Source organism: Phyllostomus hastatus, unplaced genomic scaffold, assembly GCF_019186645.2.
Source record: "Phyllostomus hastatus isolate PE091 unplaced genomic scaffold, TTU_PhHast_1.1 phas_contig_38, whole genome shotgun sequence".
NCBI classification, from domain to species: Eukaryota; Metazoa; Chordata; class Mammalia; order Chiroptera; family Phyllostomidae; genus Phyllostomus; species Phyllostomus hastatus.
The window spans coordinates 24,662,586-24,684,643 of record NW_025333869.1 but is presented as its reverse complement, the minus strand read 5'-3'; the positions used below and the strand labels follow the sequence as shown (position 1 = coordinate 24,684,643).

The 22,058-nt window shown below is 50.2% G+C and overlaps 1 protein-coding gene and 2 pseudogenes across 1 annotated transcript; 2 read left to right on the top strand and 1 right to left on the bottom strand.

Annotated features, from left to right (window-relative positions):
- Positions 1-12,040: 12,040 nt before the first annotated feature.
- DDIT4 (DNA damage inducible transcript 4) lies at positions 12,041-14,162 on the top strand. Its single transcript, XM_045842086.1, has 3 exons — positions 12,041-12,195; positions 12,320-12,581; positions 12,820-14,162. Exons 2-3 carry the CDS (start codon positions 12,380-12,382, stop codon positions 13,311-13,313), a joined length of 696 nt encoding a protein of 231 aa, XP_045698042.1. The 5' UTR covers positions 12,041-12,195; positions 12,320-12,379; the 3' UTR covers positions 13,314-14,162.
- A 2,932-nt stretch (positions 14,163-17,094) lies between these two features.
- LOC123821166 lies at positions 17,095-17,456 on the bottom strand (annotated as a pseudogene).
- Positions 17,457-18,540: 1,084 nt separating this feature from the next.
- Positions 18,541-19,421, top strand: LOC123821165 (annotated as a pseudogene).
- The last annotated feature ends 2,637 nt before the right edge of the window (positions 19,422-22,058 follow it).

Sequence of the window (22,058 nt, the reverse complement as noted above, 5' to 3'; positions counted from 1 at the left end):
TCCAAGAATGAGATGATAGTATATCAATTATTCTACTACTTGTTCTTTTGACCTGACAATATATCTTGGGCATCTTTTAAACATCTACCTCACTCTTTTTAACACCCACATAATATTCCAGGATTTGGATCTACTGTCATTTACTTCACTGTTCTCCTGGCACAGACACCGAGGTGGTTTTCAGCTTATGCAATCCCAATCTACTTGGTTCCAGCCCCTGGTCTCGAATCTCCAATCTGCCCTCCACATCACGCTCAGCGCTAACCTCAGCTCAGCCAGCCACCTTGTGTTAGGGTTATTTACTAGGTGTTTTATCTCCCCTCCCAGATCTTAAGCTCCTCAAGACAGGGTGTGAGCCTAGGACTCCTGGCAAGGGGCGCTCTAGGCCAGTCAGCTCTGCAGTTTTCGAGCCAACCCCAGTGTTGTTCTAGGGGAATGTAAGGAGGTTGTCAGGCCACACAGAGACTTGTTCTTTGTCTTCACGTGTATTTATTGGGAACTCTGTGGGCCTGCCTTTGGGCAAGGTACTGGACTTCCAGGATGAAACAGAGCTTACAGTCAGTGGGAAAAGTGGGCATTGGACCCCCACACAGGTAAACACATGTGGAGTGAGCGCTTTGAAAGGAAACAGAGAAGGTGGTCTGTGGCCGGCCGGGAAGGCCTCCCTGAAGAGGCGATGAGGGGCAACGGAGAAGGCCAGTACACGCCAGCAGACCCTGGGAGCTGGTTCCCATTCCAGGCTGCTCTGGATACTTCCCCTTTAGTCTTCTCATCTGATAAGAGGGAAATCCCCTTTCAGCTTTAACTTTCTTCGACAATAATAAATGCTATGAGAGTTCAGGGGAAGCAGAGTTCCCCACAGCCTGGGACGGGTCAGGAAAGACTTCTTGCTGATTTCACACTGACCTTGATTCACACGCGGGCTTTAGTTCCATTCAATTCTGGGCCAAATATCTGTTGAGCAATACCATATGTATCAACATATAGAGGGTGTGTGTGTGTGAGTATGTGTGGGTGTTGGGGGCAGTTATGGTGGTGGTAGTGGTGGGTGCTTGAAGATTTAAATGTGTAATTTCAGAAGGAGTTTACAGTCTGATGGGGCATCAGACCCAGAACAGGATCACTTCAGTATACAATGTCAAGTGAGAAGAGAGCACCTCATCTGTGGTTACCTGAACTGAGCAAGGGCTTCAAAGCCAAGCAGGTCTGGGCTGGACTCTCTGCCCTGCACTACCTGGCCAGGGAACATGGAGCTTCCCAAGGTGTGTTGAAAGAGGGGTCCTGGAAGGCTCTAAGCTTCAGACAAACTTGGAATGTGGGTCAGAGCTACAGGGGCATCTGGGAAAGGTAATCACTGTGAAGATGGGGGCAAGTGGGAAGAGAAGACTCTTGACCCCACAGAGGAAAGGCATCCCACAGGACACAGGGGACCTGGACAAAGGCAGTTACTCCACTGTTGAAAAAACATCCAAGCCAAAAAGAGCAGTTTAAGAAGTACAGGTGTCCACCATTCTCTTCCCCTGGACCAAGGATTTTGTGTCCCAGAGAGGACTCCAGATGGGAGAACACAGAAATCTGCTGTTACCTCTGCCGGTCTCATTTCCAGGTCTGTGTTTCTCTTTAACATGATTAAAAATACGGTAAATTATATGCTTATACTTTGTTGACATCCTCTTTATGATCCACTGTACATGGCTGTGTGTATTTTGCACATGTACATACGTATTACTGTGCAAGGTTGTATACACGAAACTATGCATACTGTACATTATGGAAAATTTAAGAGCGTTTCAAAGGTAATTAGAACCATATGTGATTTTCCCCTGCTAGGCTGGGGAAGGGAGATGACTCTAGAGATTGGCAAGGGTCTGCCCTAGAGGCTTGGTGGGCCAAAGTAAGGAGCCAGATCTGTGCTTAAAACAATGGGGGGCTATTAAAAGGTTTGTAGAAAGAAGTCCTAGTGAGGCTGCACCAGGTATAATAAAGAGAAATTTCCAGACTCTCCTCATTTCTACTTAAGGACACAGTTTTCAGCCCGGCTGGTGTGGGTCAGTGGATTGACACTGGTCTGTGAACCGAAAAGTCATCGGTTCAGTTCCCAGTCAGGGCGCAGGCCTGGGCTGTGGGCCAAGTGAGAGGCAACCATATGTTTCCCACACTGATGTTTCTCTCCCTTTCTTCCTCCCTCTCTCCCCCTCTCTCTAAAAAGGTAAATAAAGTCTTTAAAAAAAAAGAAAGAAAGAAAACAGTTGTCTCCACCACCAGAGCAGAACATCCTAAACCAGTTCTGTCCATAACTCACCGCTGCCTCACTTTCTCCATCTGTAAAGGAAAGCCGCCACAGCATGGGGCAGCAAGAACACAACGTCAGCTTGGTCAAGTAGGGAGGCCCAGAGGCTGAGGGGGCTTCAGGTCAGTGTCAGCAAAAACCAAGGACATTGTTGTCTAATCTGAATGTCATTCCTTGCCTCCCTTGCCTCCAGGGCTCACCAGCTCTGGAATTGGCGCCTCAGGGTTAGGATCCTGTTCTTTGGGGAAAGAGCTTGGTGAAGCTTCTGCTGGCCTATTGATGTCCTTCCTTCCAGGGCCAGAGACTCTTAAAACTTCCTGGGAGAGTGAGGCAACACGCCTCGTTGTGCAGCCCTCAGCAAATGCAGCAGCTGCACCAAGTGCTAAAGAAAAGCTCCCATAATAAGCATGTGTGATAATAAAAAGATAAAGAGGCAAATAGGTATGTAGGTCAACTCAAAAATAGCCACCCACCGATTTGGACTGGGTAACCATTTGTGCCAGGTGGGTACAAAGAGTTTTTTTCCATCTCCTCCCCAGCTGATCTTCCCTGTTTATTTCAAGGTTGCCTTAAATAAAAGTCCCTTCCTGAACTAGCTGGACGTGGCCCGGGCAGTTCTGGCACGCAGCCCTACCCAGCCCTACCGGACAGGCACTACTCCCAGCACTCCCTCCACCAAACAAATCCTGGGGTTAGAGAGCACAGAGTCTTGGCCCCTCTGACGTGGGTTCTTGGGGCTAAGTCGGGGTTTAGGGTGGTGACTCACAGACACTCTTACGCCCACCCCCATAACGTTTTTCTTCGTGTACCCAGAGGCCCGCCCAACCCCAACAGAGGCCGCTTTGTTGGCAGACCCGGTCTCAGCAGAGTTACAGCCTCAGGGTTGTGAGGGTTTCCTCAGCCTCTCCCTCCCTCCACCTCTCCCTCCTTCTTCTACCCTCACCAGAAAGGCGCTGGTCCCTTCGCCCTGCCCCCACTCAGCAGCCCCGCGGCCAAAACGCTGAGCTCAGCATCTCTGCGCAGAGAGCCTCCTTCGCGGGCACTGGGAGGAGTCTACGTGCTCTCAGGAGTGGGCGGGGCCGGGGAAGGCCCGCCCTTCTCCCGGTCCCGCTCTCCCTCCATCCTCTTCCCAAACCCCAGATGTACGTTGTAAAAGTCACGTCTCTTCTTTCCTTCCCCTCAAGCCCCGTAGGGGTCCTCAGAGAAAGACCCCCCCAAGTCAGCTGCTCAGCATCTGTCACCTCAGAGGCCAGGCTACCCCACGGGCGCACCGCAGCAGGGGGCGGGGGTTGGGAAAGGCGGGGGGAGCCCGGGGTTCTTTCCTTCCCCCATCCAGGCGGGCCCTACTACAGACCTCGAGGAAGTCGGTTCAGCTCTTTTTGTGTGCCCCTCTTTCCATAGCAGAATCTAGAAATCTTTAATGTGTTTCTCTCTGCATTTGTTTTTTAAGCACAGAATGATTGAGCGGTGGCTCCTAGATTCCTATGCCAAAGTCTGCCCTTTGTGGGTTTCAAACTGGACGTTTGGGGACGCCGGGAGGTCTTTCTTTGGGCGCAGGGCTTTTCAAATGAGCCTTTCTAGAGGAGACCAGAGCTCACCAAAGATACCTGGAGGAGGGATGTGGTGACAGAGTCACTGTCACTTTTGGGCCGGTGGATGTCTAGCTAAAGGGAAACCTCTTGGGTGGCAGTCTGTCTGTCTGGCCATTGAGTAACACTACTGGGCCCTCTTTGATGGGCAGGGGGAGGAAGAAACTAATCAGGAAAAACAAGAGTCAACCCAGGAGAGAAAGGCTTGTTGGTAGTGGTGGTGGTGGTGGTGGTTGTTTTGACAAAAACTCCAGATGTTCACTCCCCAACACATACTGCCCCCTTCCCAGCCATTCGGTCCCCACACAGGCTCACAGCCAAGAGGGTCCCTGGCTTGCAATTGAGGAAATTAGCCTAGATCCAGAGCATGGCTCCTCCAGCCTGCTGGTTGGTGGTAGAAACTTAGACAAGTCATTGTGCCTTTCTGAGCCTCAGTATTTTTACCTGTGAAATGACACCGATGAGGCCTGGCCTGCCTACGCTACACAAATGTTACTTGTTATTCTTATTGACAGAGTTATGAAAATATTAAAAGATATGGAAGTGTTTTTAAAACCATAGAGAGCTCTAGAAAGGTCAAAGATCTCTGTGAGAGGTGGCAGAGTTGCCAGGTGGAACTGGCAGCTTCTGTCACCCACCAGCCGAGGAATTCCAGAAAAAGGAACAGGACCTAGACCCTGGGTGGCTGCCTTTTGCATAAGCCTGAGTTTCCCAAGCCTTTGGCTACTAAGGGCACTGAAGATTAAAACACACACACATACAAACTTCTGAGAGAGGCCAGAGACTTGGCAGAGGGTCAAGAAATGGGTATACACCTGGGGAAATAAAGTTTCTGGGGGCAGAGTGAGGCCTAACTACCAGGAGAGTGAGAGATCACAGGAGCCTCCTAAAGCTCCCACCCTCCAGCCGGTTTCCTGTCCATAAAGTAGAGGGGGTGGGGATGGGCATGTTGCTCTCCCAGGACCCACAGGCACCAACATTCAAAGAGTTTTAGGTTAATTCCATTGACTGAAGAATCCTGTCAAGTGAGAGGACTGACTCCTGTCTCTGCTGAGGATTCTACCTCAGTTCCCTGGGGTCTCCACAGGCTGGACAGCCCTCCTGGACTATCTGCTCTGCAAAAAAAAAGATCTCATTTTCCTGTCTTGGCAGGCAAGGACCCTGGATTTAGACTGCCCTCACTGTAGCAGCTCCTGACCATCCTTGTCATCCCCCTCCTCTCCCTCCCTCCAGCTTGAGGAGCAGAGCTCACCCTGACCCTGCCTTTGCCTTTGATATATGGCAATTTGGAAACCCTCAAAAGGCAAGAACACTGAAAGGGCTGCTGGAACCGGAATGTCTGTTTCTGCCTTCTCTGGCAGGCCTCCTCCAGATGGTCCGCCCCCTTACAAGCCCGGCCTGGGATTTTTAGGAAAGTAGCTCCATGAAACTTGTGAATTTTCTTTCCTTCGTTATGAGCCTTATGGAGGTTGAAGAGGCCTCTGAGATCCTCTAGTTTTGGGTTTGTTAAACTGGGGTCTGAAAATTCCAACACTACATGAAGCCACAGGATGATTGCAGTGTATCTTTTTAAAAAAATTATTATTAAAAAATTTAAATTTTTAAAATAAAAATTTAACTTCAAATAACTTTTACTCAAGTTCAACCAAGTAATTTAACTAGTAAGTAATTTTAAAGTTTGCCACTAAAATTGACATAGACAAAATGTAAAAGTACAATGCAAAGTTGCAGTATCTGTAATAAAAAGACTGAACTTCAAAGGTATGTTAAGTTTCCTACAGGCTGTTTCAGGCCAGAGCCCAGAACCCCATTCATCCTTGGTGGCCAAATAGCCTGAACTCAAATCGGCTGACTCGTGGCCCTAATGGGGCCTGGGCCTGTTTCAGAGCCATTTTGCTTAGGCTTCAGGTGCTAACTGAAGAGGGATGTTGCCTCACCTTCCCTCCACTTCTGTTTTCTTTCCCCCAAAGAGTTCAGAAGCCAGGATGAAAGAGGGATCATGGGAAGCTGGCTGGAGACAGTGAAACAAAGGAAGGGCTTAAGATAGAAGAGCGAGCCTAGACTGGGCCACCTAGACTCAGGAGTGGAAGTCACATAACAGAAGGGAGCTCTGAGCCATGCTGGACTATGCAGACTCAGGGAAAAAGTTACAGAAGCAAAAAGAGAGTCCTTAGAGACAGGGTCTGGGATATAGCCTGAGCTGAGCTGCCGCTGCCCACTGCTCCCCTGTTTGCAAGTCTTGTGGGCACCATTAGAGGTTAGGAGAAAGAAAGCAAAAGGACACGACTGAGGAAAGTGGGGGCCGGGCATGCTTGAGAGACAACACATACCAGGTCTTTTACCTTGAAGGTTTTTTAAGATTTTTTAAAATTTATTTACAAATGCTTGTATCAAGGGCTGAGTTTCAATAGATTGCAGTGAGGGAGCCCGACCCAGAAGCAGGCCATCTATGAGTGGTTAGTGCCAGGTTCCCTGCAGGTGTGCATTGCATGGCAGGTGAGGCGGTGGCCCCTTTCTGACCATGCCCCATTTCCCAGGCACGAGGGTCTCTCTGCACCCAACCCCAGTCCAATGTGTGCGGCAGCCCACCGTCAGGGACCACTGTCCTGAGGGGTTTTATCTGTTTTCTAAAGGCAGGAATTTTAGTGGAGGTCTCAGGGGAGGGTCCCAACAGAATATTCAATAGCTCTCCAGGTGTATCCTTTAATATGCTGATGAATATCCTTTGATGCTGATGTATCAAAATGAGCACATGGAGTTTGGGATCATTCTCTGTCAGCTTCACTGCTTTTATCCACTGAACCACACAAGCCTGAATTGGGCAGGCTTTTTTGTTTTGTTTTGTTTTGTTTTGTTTTGTTTTTGTTGTTATTTATTCCCCTGACTTCATCTGTTCTTGGGTTTGCGCGGCACTAATGGCGCTAACTGGGTCTCTCTCCCTGACCAAGGTGATTTAAGCTACTCACTCTCTGGTGGGGGAGGTATAAACCACCTGCTTCTACAAGTCCTTGGTTATAGAAGATAAGATCTTGCGATTTGTTAGCAGACCGTTAATTGCTCAGCCTTGTTTAATTATCTTGTCTCAGTTTCCCTCATTCCACTTGTCAGGAAATTCTCCTAATTTCATTCTACCCTGCCTCATTGTGAAACCTAGAAGCCCAGCAGGAGACTGGCTGTGAGCTCATCATTATCACATGTAGGCGAAGTCACCACCACAGCTGCATGCCATCTCACCAGCCCCTAACCCATCCCCCACCCACAGGGAGGCTCTTTGATAGGGTGGGGAGCCAACCCAGTGTTCCTTCCAGGACCTATCTTTCTGGGGGTCAGCAGATATCCCAACTAAAGAAGAGCATTAGGACCCGTTAGAGAGCTTTTGTACAAAAGAGTCCCATCCAGACCTACCAAATCAGAATGAGGGTTAGGGACATAGAAATCTATGGTTTACAAGTTCCTCGGTGTTTCTAATTACCAATCAGGCTTGAAATCATTGGTTAATGAAGGATCACTCTGGGCCTCAATGTCCTCATCTGTAGAATGGCACTGTATTCATTCCTCAGGGTATATGTAGATAATACATTTTAAAAGCTTCTTTGAGCCCTGGCTGCTGTGACTCAGTGGACTGAGTGCCAGCTTGCAAACCAAAGTGTCACTTTTCCGATTCCCAGTCCAGGGCACATGCCTGGGTTGTAGGCCAGGTCGCCAGTAGGAGGTGCAGGAGAGGCAACCACACATTGATGTTTCCCTCTCTCCCTCCCTTCCCCTTTCTAAAAATAAATAAATAAGTAAATAAATAAATAATTTTTTAAAAAAGCTTCTTTGAAAGGCTGCATAATACAATGCATTGTTAGTATTTCGATTCATTTGCTGAAAGACTCCCCACCGAGTTTTTAATTCTCCCTCCAATAGCACTGTGAAAATCCTGTGTGAAGCCTGTGCTGTCAATGGCTTTCACAGCCCTCCAAGTGAACCAGGTGCACTTATAATCTTGCTATTTTGACTAAGTTGTTTGTTGTTTTTCAAGTGAAAAGCCCACAGAAGTCCTAGGAACACTTTTGCTGAATTCACTGTCCCACCTCCTACCACCACTGGGCCTCCCTGCCCCCAACCCAGGTCCCTGACCCAGTGGCTCCTTCTGCCATCTCCACTCCCTTGCTGAGAAGTTTACAAAGGGCTGTGGTCCAGAAGAGTGCAGGCAAGCCGGCTGGCCTTCAGGGGTTCCTATCCTGAATTCTGGGGTTCTCAGAATCACACCCCCACCCCAAGATCTGGTTTAACTCCCCAAACCCGACTGAGGCAACAAGCCTGACTGAGTGAGGCCCTGGGAACCCGAGCGCAGGACAGAAACTGCCTGAACAGGGAGGGGCAGGTGGCCAGGCTTGAGTGCTCATTGACTTTAAATTGCAGGCTGCAGCGGGTCCCACGGGAATGGAGCAGAGCCCAGGAAGAGACAATATCTGCATGGTCAGGGCTCTGGCCACAGGGACTGGGACATGAAGCCTGGTTACCAACTCCACGGGCTGAGTCAGTCTGGATGTGACACTAGCCCAGTCTCCCCAGCAAGGTCGTCTTGGTGCAGATTTTTGTTGCGCATTGTGTCTGTGACAGTGCTCCCTGGAGCACAGCTTCCCAGAAGACATATGTAAATGCACAGACTCTGATGGGAATGGTGCCCTCTGGAGTTATGCAAAGGGGCAGTCTTATGCTCTACAAGGGAATATAAACTCCAAAAGTATTTTGAGGAAAGTGACTGCTTGATGGGTTTCGGGGTATCTTTTGGAATGATAATGATGTTTTGTAATTAGAAGTGGTGGTTGCACAACATTGTGAATACACTAAATGCCACTGAATTGTCCACTATTAAATGGTTAGCTTTATAGGTAAATATCATCTCAATTAAAAAACTTTTAAGTATTTTGAGGCACTTGAAGGTATAGTACTAATTACTTTAAAAGATTCTCCACAACAAGCCAGCCATATGTACAATGTCACTTCCCTCCCCAGCTTCCTGCATTTGCTGACAGTATTCCAACTGGAAGAACTAAGTTACCTTAGAAGCCCCACTCCCAGACCTGAGCTGAGGAGAAAGGGAAATAAATGTTCAGATACATCCAAGTCTCTTGGCCACACTTGTCAGAAAGGAGATAGAAACGTAGTAGCATCGAGGTCTTCTGAAGGGCCAACCCCAAAGGCCCACCTAGATGCTGGGAAACTGGGTGTAGGTCTGCAATTCTGGGAATATCCACCATCTTACTCTAGCCATCCATTCATCCATTCACTCATTTATTTATCCAAGGAATATTCACTGAGTCTCTACTATGTGCTAATTAACCACTGGAAGATAAAAAGAGTAGACCGCCATCCTCGGCAAGCTCATAGTCCAGTGGGAAGATTAAATGCACACGGTGTAAGGATGACCTGAGGAGGGGCACCTACGGGATGGAGGTTTGGAGTAGGGACACCGAGTAAGGCTTCCTGGAGGAAAGGCTGCCTGATCTGGGTCTCCAAGGCAAGCCTGACTGCAGCCAGCCCAAAGGGAGTAGGAGGGGGAGAGAAGCACACCAAATGCAGGGTTTCTAGGATTTTGAAGGCTCTGAAGAGGCCTAGCTCAGAGGCCAGAGGATAGAGATGTCTCCTTCCAGGAGTGCCACATTTTGGGGTTTCCCTCTTATCCCATCTGCTTCAGTGCAGGGAAATGTGTGTGAGGTAGTAACAAAGTCTTATCTCCATTCAGGTGGAAGGGATCCTACCCTTCAAATCAAGACCCTTCACAATGACTCCTCCGAGGGGCTTACAATTAGGAAATTCTCCTTCCAGGTCCAATGGTTCTCCTGGCAGACAATGGTATACAGCTTTGCCCTCTCCTACACACGGGTGAAGAGTGTCAGTGGGGAAGCCATGTAGAGCTCTCTTCCCTTCGCCCACGGGGCCTCAGCCAGGCTTCCATGCAGGTGGTTTTTTACCCTGTACCTCACTCCCTGATGCTCTGGGAAAATGCTCCAGGGTGAAGACTGCCTCACCGTTTTTTCATCACTTTTTAAAAACAATGAGACAACAACATTACTGGATTTCTTTTGAAAAGAAACAAAATTACTTGGTGCCCATTAACACAATCCTTCCTGTCTGGGAAAAGCTTTTTTATTAACAACAGGAGACAGTAAATAAAAAAGCTTGGCACACTGCTTCCAAAAGTGTGTTAAATGAACAAATGATTCCTAGTAAACTTACCTTACCAAACTAGCTCTGGATTCTTTTGCTTATAAAGATCCACTTTTTAAAAAAATCTCAATTTTTCTTAGCGTTCCACAGTTCTGTGGGATTTTTTTTTTCTGCCAGAGACAGAAAAAAATACCCTAAGTCTGTCTTCTGCTGTCTCAGATGTCCCCAGCCCAGTCAGTCTGGTGAGAGGATTAATTCCCTGATCTTCTCTCCCAGGCAACAGAAAGACTCAACCATACAGGTAACCTCCAAGTGTCTTCTTCACACTTTGGTACAGGGTGATCTCAAGAGGATGTCATCTACCCCCAGCCCTCCAAGCACTTCACATAACTACCCTGACCTGGTGTCTTTAAGGTTCCCAGTAAGTGAGAGCAGTTTGCAGGGTAGGAGAGAAAGAACCACAGTTCAGGGCTTGCAAGTTCCAGAGGCTAAGAGATTATTCTATTCTGCTGTAGTATTTAAGATATCTCCTAATATGAGTCCCCTAACTTATTTTTTAATCTATAAATTTGTTCCCAGAGGTGGTTTCCCATTTGGAAAATAGGGGTGTGGTACAGGGTTTGAATTCCGGTCCTTTCCAGTTCTAAGTCTTGATGTGCACAGATGGACCACCGGTCAGCCTTTTTTTTTTTTTAAATGAGGGTGAGTGTGAAGGCAGCACTGGCGCTACCTCTTCAGCTAGAGTCAGCAGTCACATGCAATCCTGCCTGGAGGCAAGGCTCACCTGTCGGATCTGGTTAGGCTCACGGCCGCCCCAGGGAGGGAGCATCTGATGTAAGTTTGGTTTCCTCTTTAATCAGGATCCCCTTATCTCAGATTGATAAATCTTTAAACAAATAAAGGTCTAGATCGTCCAAAGCTATTCCCACCCTCAGCAATCACTATCTGTTTTTGAACACCGCTGTCAGGCCAAATTTCCTGTGGCCCCGCCTGAATGATGAAACGTGGCCTGGCCATTGCACTCTCGGGCTATTGCGGAGATCTAGAACCTTGGTCGTGGTGCAACTCTTCAGGTCTTTTACACAAAGCTCTTTGAAAGAAAGGGCGCTAGGACCCGACGGACGCCCGGGGCGCTCTCGGCCGCCGCGGGCCAGGGAGTCATTTTTGCACCGCGGACTTTTGTAGGTGCATCGGGTGGGTCGGTTTGTCCTTGTGATATGGGTCCCAGTTCTCAGCTCCAGAATCATGCGCCATGAACCTCAGCCCGTCGACACTCTTTTAGCCACCCTCACCAAACCCTCTCCTTGGGAGCAGTTGTTAAGTGGGAACGGACAGTTTGGGGGCCAGGCGCATATGGGGGACACGGACCCCTCATTAACCCATTACCGTGGGGCTGTAGAGTAACAGGCGGGTGGTCAGGTGGGCAAGTGGGTTGCGAGGAACGGGAAGCTTCGTGTCCGGAGCTGCCCAGTCTTTGAACCCAATCCCCATTCCCGGATCCTTCCCAAGGCAGGATTAGCGTGGGGTACGTGCGCGACGGCAGGCCAGGTTAAAGTCAGCTCCCTGTCCCGCCGGCAGCCACCCATACCCCCAGTTGTACCCTTAGCTCGCAGGTTCCCAGACTCTCAGAGCAACTGTTTTCCTTGTCGCCGCCCCTTCAAGGTCCCCTGCCTCTCTCCGCGCGGGGTGTTACCCCCTCCCCCAGCAACACGACCCTATAACAAGTCTTTCCTTGATCCTCCCCTGCCGCGAGCGCCCTCGGGGACCTTGGCAGCTGCAGCCGCGGCGGAGCCCTTCTAGAGAGGGGGCGTGGCCACAGCTCTGGGTTCGGGGAGGGGAGAGCTGGTGCTCAGCGGGGGCGGGGCCAGACCGCTGTCACTGGGCAGGAGAGAACGTTGCGAACGTGCGCCTGGAGCCCATTGGCTCAGGCGGGCCACACTCCCAAGTCTGGATTGGGCTGCAGCGCTAACGGGGCGTGGCCCACCGCGCTAGTCCTTATAGGCCTCTCGGTGCTGGTGCTAGGGACCGCGGCAGGCCAAGGGGGAGGTGAGGGTGGTTGGAAGGGACAAGTCTGGGCTGAGCTCGGGGCTTGGCAGCAGTTCGCGCACCCATTCAAGCGGCACTAGTCCAAACAGTTCTCGCTGACCGCGCTACCTGGTGAGTGTTCCTTCTCAATGTACTGATCTCTGCGGGGGGAGGCCTCAGCCGTAAGGGTCCTAGCGTTTTCAGTCTAGTCCAGCCTTCAGACTGACGCCAGGTTTGTGCCCCTCTTGTCTTACAGCGTCTTCTGCGCTCCCTCACCCTGAGCTCATCTGCAGACGTCCTGGTGCCGGTCCTCATCATGCCTAGCCTTTGGGATCGCTTCTCGTCGTCCGCCCCCTCTTCGTCATCGTCGCTGTCCCGAACTCCCACCCCAGATCAGCCGCCGCGTTCAGCCTGGGGGTCGGCGGCCCGAGAAGAGGGGCTCGGCCGCTGCGCGAGCCTGGAGAGCTCGGACTGCGAGTCTCTGGACAGCAGCAACAGTGGCTTTGGGCCGGAGGATGGTAAGTCAGGGCGGGGGCCGACGGGACATGGGCCCGGGAGGTGAGAGGAGAGCCGCGCAGGAACGAGTCAAACCCACCTTGACTTCCTATCCCATCATAACGCAGATTGCAGAGGGATGGAAGAGTGGAGGAAGGTGATTGGAGTGTGAAGCACAAGGAGTGCTGGTTAATTAGTGAAATAGCATCTCCCCCTTTACGATTTGCTTTTAACACCCTTCCCTGTGTGGTCTCCTTCCAGACTCGGCATATCTGGATGGGGTGTCCCTGCCCGACTTCGAGCTGCTCAGCGACCCTGAGGACGAGCACCTGTGTGCCAACCTGATGCAGCTGCTGCAGGAGAGCTTGGCCCAGGCACGACTGGGCTCTCGGCGCCCCGCGCGCCTACTGATGCCCAGCCAGCTAGTGAGCCAGGTGGGCAAAGAACTACTGCGCCTGGCCTACAGCGAGCCGTGCGGCCTGCGGGGGGCGCTGCTGGATGTCTGTGTAGAACAGGGCAAGAGCTGCCACAGTGTAGGCCAGCTGGCCCTCGACCCCAGCCTGGTGCCCACCTTCCAGCTGACTCTCGTTCTGCGTCTGGACTCACGCCTCTGGCCCAAGATCCAGGGGCTGTTTAGCTCCGCCAACTCTCCCTTTGTCCCTGGCTTCAGCCAGTCCCTGACGCTGAGCACCGGCTTCCGAGTCATCAAGAAGAAGCTGTACAGCTCGGAACAGCTGCTCATTGAGGAGTGTTGAACTTGGGCCTTGGGGGGCTGACACTGTCCCCACAGCAGACAACTGAACTTTTGGGATGGACATTGGCAGGCGGGAGCTGAGGGACTGATGCCTGTCCTTAGAGAACTGACAACAGCCACTTGAGGGGAGAAAGGTTGAGGGGGGTAGAAAGTGTTTCCTGGGAAGGTCACTGAGGTATTTGTAGGTGGCTTCTTATTGGGGGCACATACTTGCCCCTCAGTACTGTAGCATGAAACAAAGGTTTAGGGGCCAACCAGGCTTCTGGCTGGATGTGTATGTAGCATGTACCTTATTTTTATTGTTACTGACAGTTAAGACAACAGTGGTGTGACAGCCAGGAGAGCAGCTGGGCTGCGCTGGCATCTATAGGCGATGTATGCTCATGGTAGCTGGCCCTGGTGGGGGGGAGGTCATGGAGGTGTTTTCTGTATCCATGGTCTGAAGGGGCCAAATGTGTTTGTTCATTGTTTTTGCATCTTGTTTTTTCTTTTTTGATTGGAGCTTCACTACTGACTTGTTCTAGGCAGCTATCTTACAGACGCATGAATGTAAGAGTAGGAAGGGGTGGGTGTTGGGATCGCTTGGGGGATCTTTGACACTTGAAGAAAAAGTACACCTGAGAGCTGTGTGTGGCCCATCCCCCACTGTGTACTGGAGAGTTTATCTGTGAGGGGTGGGGCTGATTGGGGTAGGGGCTGGAACCCCTCCCCAGAGGAGTGCCATCTGGGTCTTCCATCTAGAACTGTTTACATGAAGATACTCGCTGTTCATTAATACACTTGATGTTCAAGTATTAAGACCTATGCAATATTTTTTACTTTTCTAATAAAAAAGTGTTTGTTAAAAGTTGGTTGAGGCTCTTATTCATGCTAACAAATAAAAGGGAGTGGGATGGGTTTCATCAGATTCAGGTACACCCGTGTGCTTCTCTGTCCTTTTCCGGGGCTGCCTGCCAGCCTGGTAACAGAGGTATGTGGATTGTGTGCCATCTGTGCCAAGAACCCTGGATCCCCTGGCTTTGCTAGCTGAGGCTACCAGGAGAAAGCGCTAGCAGATGAGAAGTGAGTCAGACCTCCCACAGAGCCAGAGTCTCCGTAGGCAGAGCTCACCTGGCTGTACCCTGGGTTAGGAGGCCCAGGTACAAGGGCAGCCAAGCCCAAGGTCCTCACAGGTACCGAAAGGACTGCATGCAAGAGGCTTTTTTTCTTTCTGTGGAAAAAAAGACCATTCTATTTGTGCTGCAGTCATGAAAATTACTAACTTTATTTTTAGATATAAAAAGGCTAGAGGGCAGGAACATCAATAAATGGATTTTGAAAAGACTATTTCCTTCACGCCTCTTACTGGACAAGGAAAGTAGGGCTAAGGCTCAGAGAGGGACGTGATCGATGGCTGGGAGGTGTGGCCCAGGCAGGTGCAGAACACACAAAGCGTATACCTGGAGGTGAAGAAGGGAGATGCGGTGAGAGCTTCAAGAACAAGGGGATTACAGACCCATCTTCAGGAATAGGCTGGGTGGCCTGGACTCACTATACTCTCTGGGCCCCAATTTCCTTATCAGTGAATTTGGGGCTGGGCCAGACAAAGGCCAAGGGCTTTTCCATGCTTGTCAGGCAGTCCTCCCATACCGGCCTTCGGAGGGTTGTTACCTCTGTTTCTCTTTCTGGTCCCAGATAGGCCTGTCTGCCCAACTGTAAAACAGTAGTTCTACCACTTGAGTGTGTAGTCAATCTCTTGGGCCCCCAGTTAAAAGAAAGCTCCCCAGGCACTGGTGGAGATTCTGGCAAAAGTGCGTCTGGAGAAGAGGCCCAGGAACCTGCATTTTCATCAGGGATTCTGACACAGGGCTCCAAACTTTGGGATGGTTTAGAAGAGCCGCATCTCTGGTAGAACTGGGCGGCTTGTTCCCCAAAATGAATGAACTCAGGTTAGAACTAGATTTGGAAATGGTGACAGGAAATGAGAAGGTGCCTAGAGCAATTTTGGGAGAACCCTCACCTCGAGCTCATTTCCTGAGCCTGTTCTCCTGACAGCTGCCATGTGAAATGCAGGTCCTGCAGGGGTTTTTCATGTTTTACACTCACAGGTTAGTAAGCAGAGACCATGCCCTTGAATGGTCATCTGCTTGTGGCCATGGCTGACCTGTCCACTCAGCCCCTCATAGTGGGAGCTGGGAGTGAAGCAGTCTCAACATTTGGGCGGTGTCCGAGGGTTCCTTTCCCGTGAATTGAGGAGACCGATGCCAATGCTCATGGCTGGGCTTCTCTGGCCCCAAAAGAGAAGCAAGGAAAACAACTGTGTATCACCCCAGAACAGAGTCTTGGTACATGGAAGCTGGGTGGCACGGTAGGTGCTAACCTGGCTCCAGGACTACGAGGCGGAGAGCACACTTGGCTTTTCTTAGACAGTTAGGCTGAGGCCGGAGGAAAACTTGGGTTTCTAAGAAAGCTCAGCTGAGACATTCCTTCCTGAAGCTAGATGGGCTTTTTTCCATCCTCACAGGGCTTGAAAATCTCCACAAGCAGGACAGAAGGACTCCTAGGTGGGAGCTCATACACCCCCTAAGATGCAGCAGAAAGCTTTGCCCCAGACTCTTGGAAGGAAGATGGGGCAGGCTCCTTTTTGCTAAGACTGAAGTCCAACTTCAGAAAATGGTCTCAGAAATCATTCTATTAGGCCTACAAAACTTGTACTGATTACCACCCTTTGTATAGGATTACCACCCTTTGTATTTCTATTTCCCACCTTATCAGGCAGGATACTACTCTAAAACCTGCAACAGTTCCCTATTATCATATTCTACCGTCTGCCTCTCAAGACCTTTGGGACTGGGCCTTATTTGCTCTATCCAGGATACTCCCTACCACTCTGCTTCTTCTGGTACAGGGCAGTGCGGCCTGCCCCCTGCTCTAGCCCCAGACTCCGCTCATTCCACTGCCTTCCTCCAGCTCTGTGGGTCCTGTCTTGCCTGCAAAGCCTTCTTGCCTGTCTTGCCGTCCCCTTTTATGGCTCCCTCTGCCTCACCCAGCCTCACCCTTCACGATTGCAGTGTTGATAACTGGGCAGTTTTCTGAACTCATCTTGTGCACTTCTTTAGTATCCGTCCAGTTCTGTGGGACACCCCCTTTCCCTTGGTTCATATGACACAAGATTCCCCTGCCAGCTCAGACTCTCAGGCTAAGGAGAAAGCAGGGCAGGGTAGGAACACTGTGTTGTTTTACTATGCCTGCCGCCTGGCATAAGGGTGTAGTGAATGCTGAGGTCCTGGAAGACAGGTAGTGTCCATGTGGCTAAGGCCACGATACAGCAGAGAGAGTGAAATCTGGGTCTGAATCCAGGCTCAGACATTTCTAAGCCAATGACCTTGAGCAAGTCATTTGCGATTTCCTCATCTGTAAAATGGGGCTAACAGTGAGGAAACCAGGGGGTAAGAGGGGGGGGCCTGAACTGTGGCAGAGCTGGCTGCAGAGCAAGCACCCTGTGCAACAGGGACCATCTTTGACTTCCTTCCCCTCTAGTTCTGCTTTCCTGTAACATCTTTTCGGAGGCCACCCTCATAATAACAGTCTTGTCAACATATAATTGTAGTGATTTCTTGTGGAAATCATTATTGTAGTAATGTGCTCAGACAGCTTCACTTCTAAGCTGTAGTTGTCTTCTTTTTTTTTTTTTTTCTTGCAGCTCGTTAGAAGTTTATTGTGTCTTCAAGACACTACAGTGTGGACCCCTCTCCCAGAGAAGGGTGTTTCAGAGACAGGGAACCATCCTCCAGACGAGCTGCTCATTCGTCATTTTCATAGGCAGCTGGATTCTTCCTCTTGGATCTCTTGAACTCCTGGGTCCCCCCACGTGTAGACAAGATAAAACGCGACAAATGGCGGCGCGGCGCGAAGGCTGGTCGCTGGAGTGCGGTGCAGCACGGGAGATGCCTCTGCTGGAGCAGTGCAAGGAAGGGGTAGGGGTGGGGTGGGGGGGCGGTAGGGAGAGGGATGCCCCTGCTGGAGCAGTGCGGGAAGGCCTGCTGCTCGAAGGGCCACAAGCTGCAGCCGATCGCACCCTTGACAGTTTCCCGAACTCACAGCCCGTGGTGTCGTTGGTGCCGGGGTCGCCTCGCCCTCCACAGTCGCCATAACCTGCAGTCATCTAAGTCTAGCATACATTAAGCACCTTCTAAACGTTTCCTTTAATTTTACCTCATGGTTCAGAAGGAAATGCAAAGGCCCGGAGTGGCTACGTGAATGGGGCTGCAGGGCTAAGATGGGAAGTGAGGCCTCCTACCTCCTGGGCCTCCCAGTCAACCTCCTGAGCCCTCCTGGCTCCCCCACTCAGGGTGTCCCAGTCAGCCTCATCCTGCCTCTGCCGGCCAAGGTGGCCACGTGCTGCTGGGGCAGCCCAGCAGAAGGCTGAGGAAACACGAGGCACAGAAACCAGCTCAATTAATAGATTATTACAGGGCTCTGTAATTATCCTGAAAGGGGGGCTCTTTATGAAGGAATCACAAATTAGAAAACAAGCCATTAAACCCAGACATGTCCATGCAGGGGCTCGGCTGAGAAGTGTCCATCCCTGTCCCACCCATGGGCAGCTGCATGGCAACCTGTGTGGCCATGCAGTACTGATGACTCTGAAAGCAGACACTGATGGACTGTCACTTGATGACTGCATTCATTCATTCGTTCATTCACTCAACTTGTATATAATTAAGCGGGTTCATGGAGCTGCAAAAGAAAGGCAAAGTAAGTGGGAACCCTTAAGAAGTAGATTCTCTCTCTCTTTCTCTTCCTCTTTCTCTCTTTCCCCCTCCCACATTTATAAGCAAAATTGTGGAGCACAAGGAGAGAAAATGGGCACATATTCAACTTTCCCTGTCCCTAACTTCCCAGCAAAAAATACCAACAATATAGAATGACTAAAAGTATGTAAAATAAAACTAAACTGTATACTTAAAATTGGTAAATTTTATTGAATGTAAATTAGACCTCAACACATGAAGTTTTGAAAAAGGTATGTATACACAACAATGAACTGAAAGTGGATCAGAGACTTCAAGGGAAGGGCTAAACTATAAAACTCTTAGAAGGAAGTATGGGAGCAAATCTTCACAATCTTGGATTAGGCAATGGTTTCTTAGATACGACAACCAAAGAACAAGCAATGAAAGAGAAGCTCAGCAGGTTGGACTTTATAAAATTTAAAAACAGTTGTATTGCCCTGACTGACATGGCTCATGGGGAGAGGGCAGAGGGGCAGGGCAGGTCAAGGTCTGGTGCTGGATGGCGGAGGTCATCTCCTGGGCCACCTAGTGGTCCTCATGGTCAAGTAAGCACCGTTTGGCAGGAAGGTGGTGGTTGTGTGCTGAGTGGGCATCAATATTTCTGGCAATATTTTTAAAAGATTGTTTAGAGAGTAGGAGATGGAGGGAGAAGTAGAGGAAGAGAGACCTTGATTGGCTTCCTCTTGCCCCAGGACCTGGCCCACAACCCAGGCATGTGCCCTGACCAGGAATCGAACTGGTGACCTTGCTGACCTTTCCATTTCCTGGATGACACTCAAGCCACTGAGCCACACCAGTCAGGGCCATTTGTGGCACTTTCTACAGAAGTAAGTTGAAGTACCTGGCCTTCCTCCTAAAGCGGATGAACACCAACTCAATCCGTGGTCCTCCAAGGTCCTCCAGGGTCCTCTGGGGTCCTCCAGGGTCCTTACCACCTCCGAGCCCCCAGCAGCATCTTTTGGCCGAGGGTGCAAGGAGACACCCTGCCCCGCAAGTCCAAGCAAGGTCAGGACGCCTTGGGCCACCCCAAGGTGTTTGAGGGGATCCTCCCGCATTATGACAAGAAAAAGCAAATGGTTGTTCCTGGGGCCTTGAAGGTTGTGTGTCTGAAGCCTACATGGAAGTTTGCCTCCCCAGGGCACCTGGCTCGTGAGGTTGGCGGGAAGTGCTGGGCAGTCGCGGTCACTCGTGAGGAAAAGAGGAAGGAGAAGGCCAAGATTCATTGCCGGAGGGAAAAGCAGCTCATGAGGCGGCTGGAACAGGCGGAAAAGAACGTGGAGAAAAAAACCAGCAGATATACAGAGGTCCTGAAGACTCATGGACTCCTGGTCTGAGCGCAATAAAATTGACTGTTAATTATCTTTTTTTTTAAGTGCTAATGAGCATGTATGGGAGAAGGAAGAATGGAAAGAACCATGACATCTGAAATCCTCCATCTCCTGGGGAGGCCCATTAGGGCCACTTCCAAGCATTTTTTTTTAATTTTTTAAATTGTGGTAAAGTGTACAACATACACTGTATCACCCTAATCATTGTAGGTGTTAAGCATATTCTAATTTTTGTGCAGCCTTTCTCTAGAACTTTTCATCTTGCAAAACTGAAACTTTATGCTCATTAAACAACACCTCCCCATTCCCCCCTCCCCCACTCAGCAACCACCGTTTTACTTTGTGACTCTATGAATTTCACTACTCTAGGTACCAGATAGGTGTGGAATCATAATAAGACAATATTTGCCTTATTGTGCCTGCCTTACTTTACTTAGTACAATGTCTTCAAAGTTCATCCATGTTGTAGCAAATGTCAGAATTTCCTTCCTTTTTAAGGCTGAATAATAGTCCATTGCATGTATATACGACATCTTGTTTATCCATTCACCCATCAACAAATACTTGAGTTGCTTCTACCTTTCACCTACTGTGAACAATACTGCTATAAACACGGGTGTACAAGCAACTCTTTGAGACTTGCTTTAGCCTCTTTTGCGTATATTCCCAGAAGTGGAATTGCTGGATCATATAATAATTCTCTTTTTAACTTTTTGAGGAATCACCATAACTGAACCACAGCAGCTGCACCATTTTACATTCCTGCCAGCAGTGCACAGATTCCAAGCACTTTTATGCCATGCCACAGCCCATCTAGATCCAGATTACGTGTCTCCCAGTCAAATCCCACCGCACCCAGCACTATCAGGTGGTAAGGGGTGAAGGGCAGGATCTACAGTCTTCTGCATCTTCTAGGAAGTTGGAGGAGAAAAGGACACCAGCCAGACAGGATGAGGCCAGGTTCCCAGAGGAGGAAGGGTGAAACCGCAGTCCCGAAGATGTGAGGACAGCTTTCCTTGTTTTCTCACCGGGGCCTCCTCCAAGGCATTCGGATTCCCTGTCCTGTGGAAGGAGGAGGCTGGAGACTGTCTGGGGGTGGGTAGCCTGAGGGCTGTGGAGAGTGGTAGAGTTGATCTGGGCTGGCACATCTCAGAGGTCAGGAGAGGGGCCCAGGCCCCCCGGAGGAAAAGGGCTGAAAATTGGGGGACTTGTGCCAGAGGGCCCCGACCCATTCTGAACCTCCATTAGATATCTTGGTTGAGCTAACATATGACAACCTGGGACTCCAGTAACAGTATTAAGTGAATTTGTATTTTATTCACTGTAATTGCATCTGCGTACATTTTTAAAAAGCAGCAGGACAAATACGGGCCAGTCCATAGGCAAGGCAGGGGCAGCTTGTCTCTGGTGATGACTTCAAGCCCTCACTTACGCCCCCCACCATACCCCCCACCCACACCCCCAGAAGTCAGCCAGCCACTTGCAGAATGCTAACAGCACACTCCACCGTGGGGCCACGAGGAAGGGCAATCTCAGGACTGGAGAGGATACAGAGCTCACATTTATAGAATTCTTTACATCTTTAACTCAGCAAATCACTAATCCTATGAAGTAGGCGCTATTATTATTATTCCCATTTTACAGGTGAGGAAACAGGCCCGAGGAGCAACGGAAGGAGGTTGGACTGGGAGTGGGGAGACGTGCAGCCTGGTATGATTTTGCCACTGACCTGTGTTTCTTCATTTTTGAACTGAGGGGGTGGGGCTAGAGGACATCAAGAGAGATTCTTTGAGGCAGATCTCAGAGGTCATCTGCTGCCCACTGTGGCTTTCCCCAGCCCTGCCCACCCATCTCTGCTCCCTGGTTCCAGCCGGGGTGGGAGTGGAGGAGGAAGAACAGAGCTACTCACAGGTCACTGGGCAAAATGCTTGACTGATTTCTGGGGCAAGTCCAAGTTTGGAAAAGGAACGTTAACAAGAAATTTCCATGGCCCTTCCTTCAGCCAGGGATTTTCCACTCTGCCTGGGGCAGACATGCCTCTCCGAGAAGGGATGTGGCAATCCATAGGAGCTATTGAACGGCACTCCGGCACTCCGCTCTGTGCTGGGAAGAGTGTGAGACCTGGTTCTGGTTCTGTTCCTGGTTCCTGCCCTAGGATAGGGGGCAAGTATGTTGGGAAGGCACACTGCCCCCAGAAAAATGAAGGGGGTAGGAGGGAAGCAGGATGGTATAGACAAAGTACTCTGCCTAGAAGAAAGCCAGAGGGAAACCAGCAGGGACAAGAACCATCAGGGGAAACCTGCTAGAACAGGAGACCCTGGCCAGAGAGCCAAGGGAGGAGGAGGTCTGTGAAGGCCGAGAGGAGCACGCAGGACAGATGAGAAGGGGGACAGTGTGGACCAGCTTTGCAAAGCACACAGGGACACAGGGACAGTGTAAAGGCCGGGAGACAGTTGCATGCAAGAAGTGGAAAGTTTGGTGAAGCAGATTGTGCAATACAGGCACCCGAGGCAGGGGCTTGTGCTCTGGCCTCTGCATTAGTTATTCCCTCTGCTGGGAACACCCCTCCCTCAGAGCCTCACCGGGTTTGTTCCTCACTGGTCAGGTTTAGTTCAAATGTCCCCTGCTCCTCGGGGAAGCTTT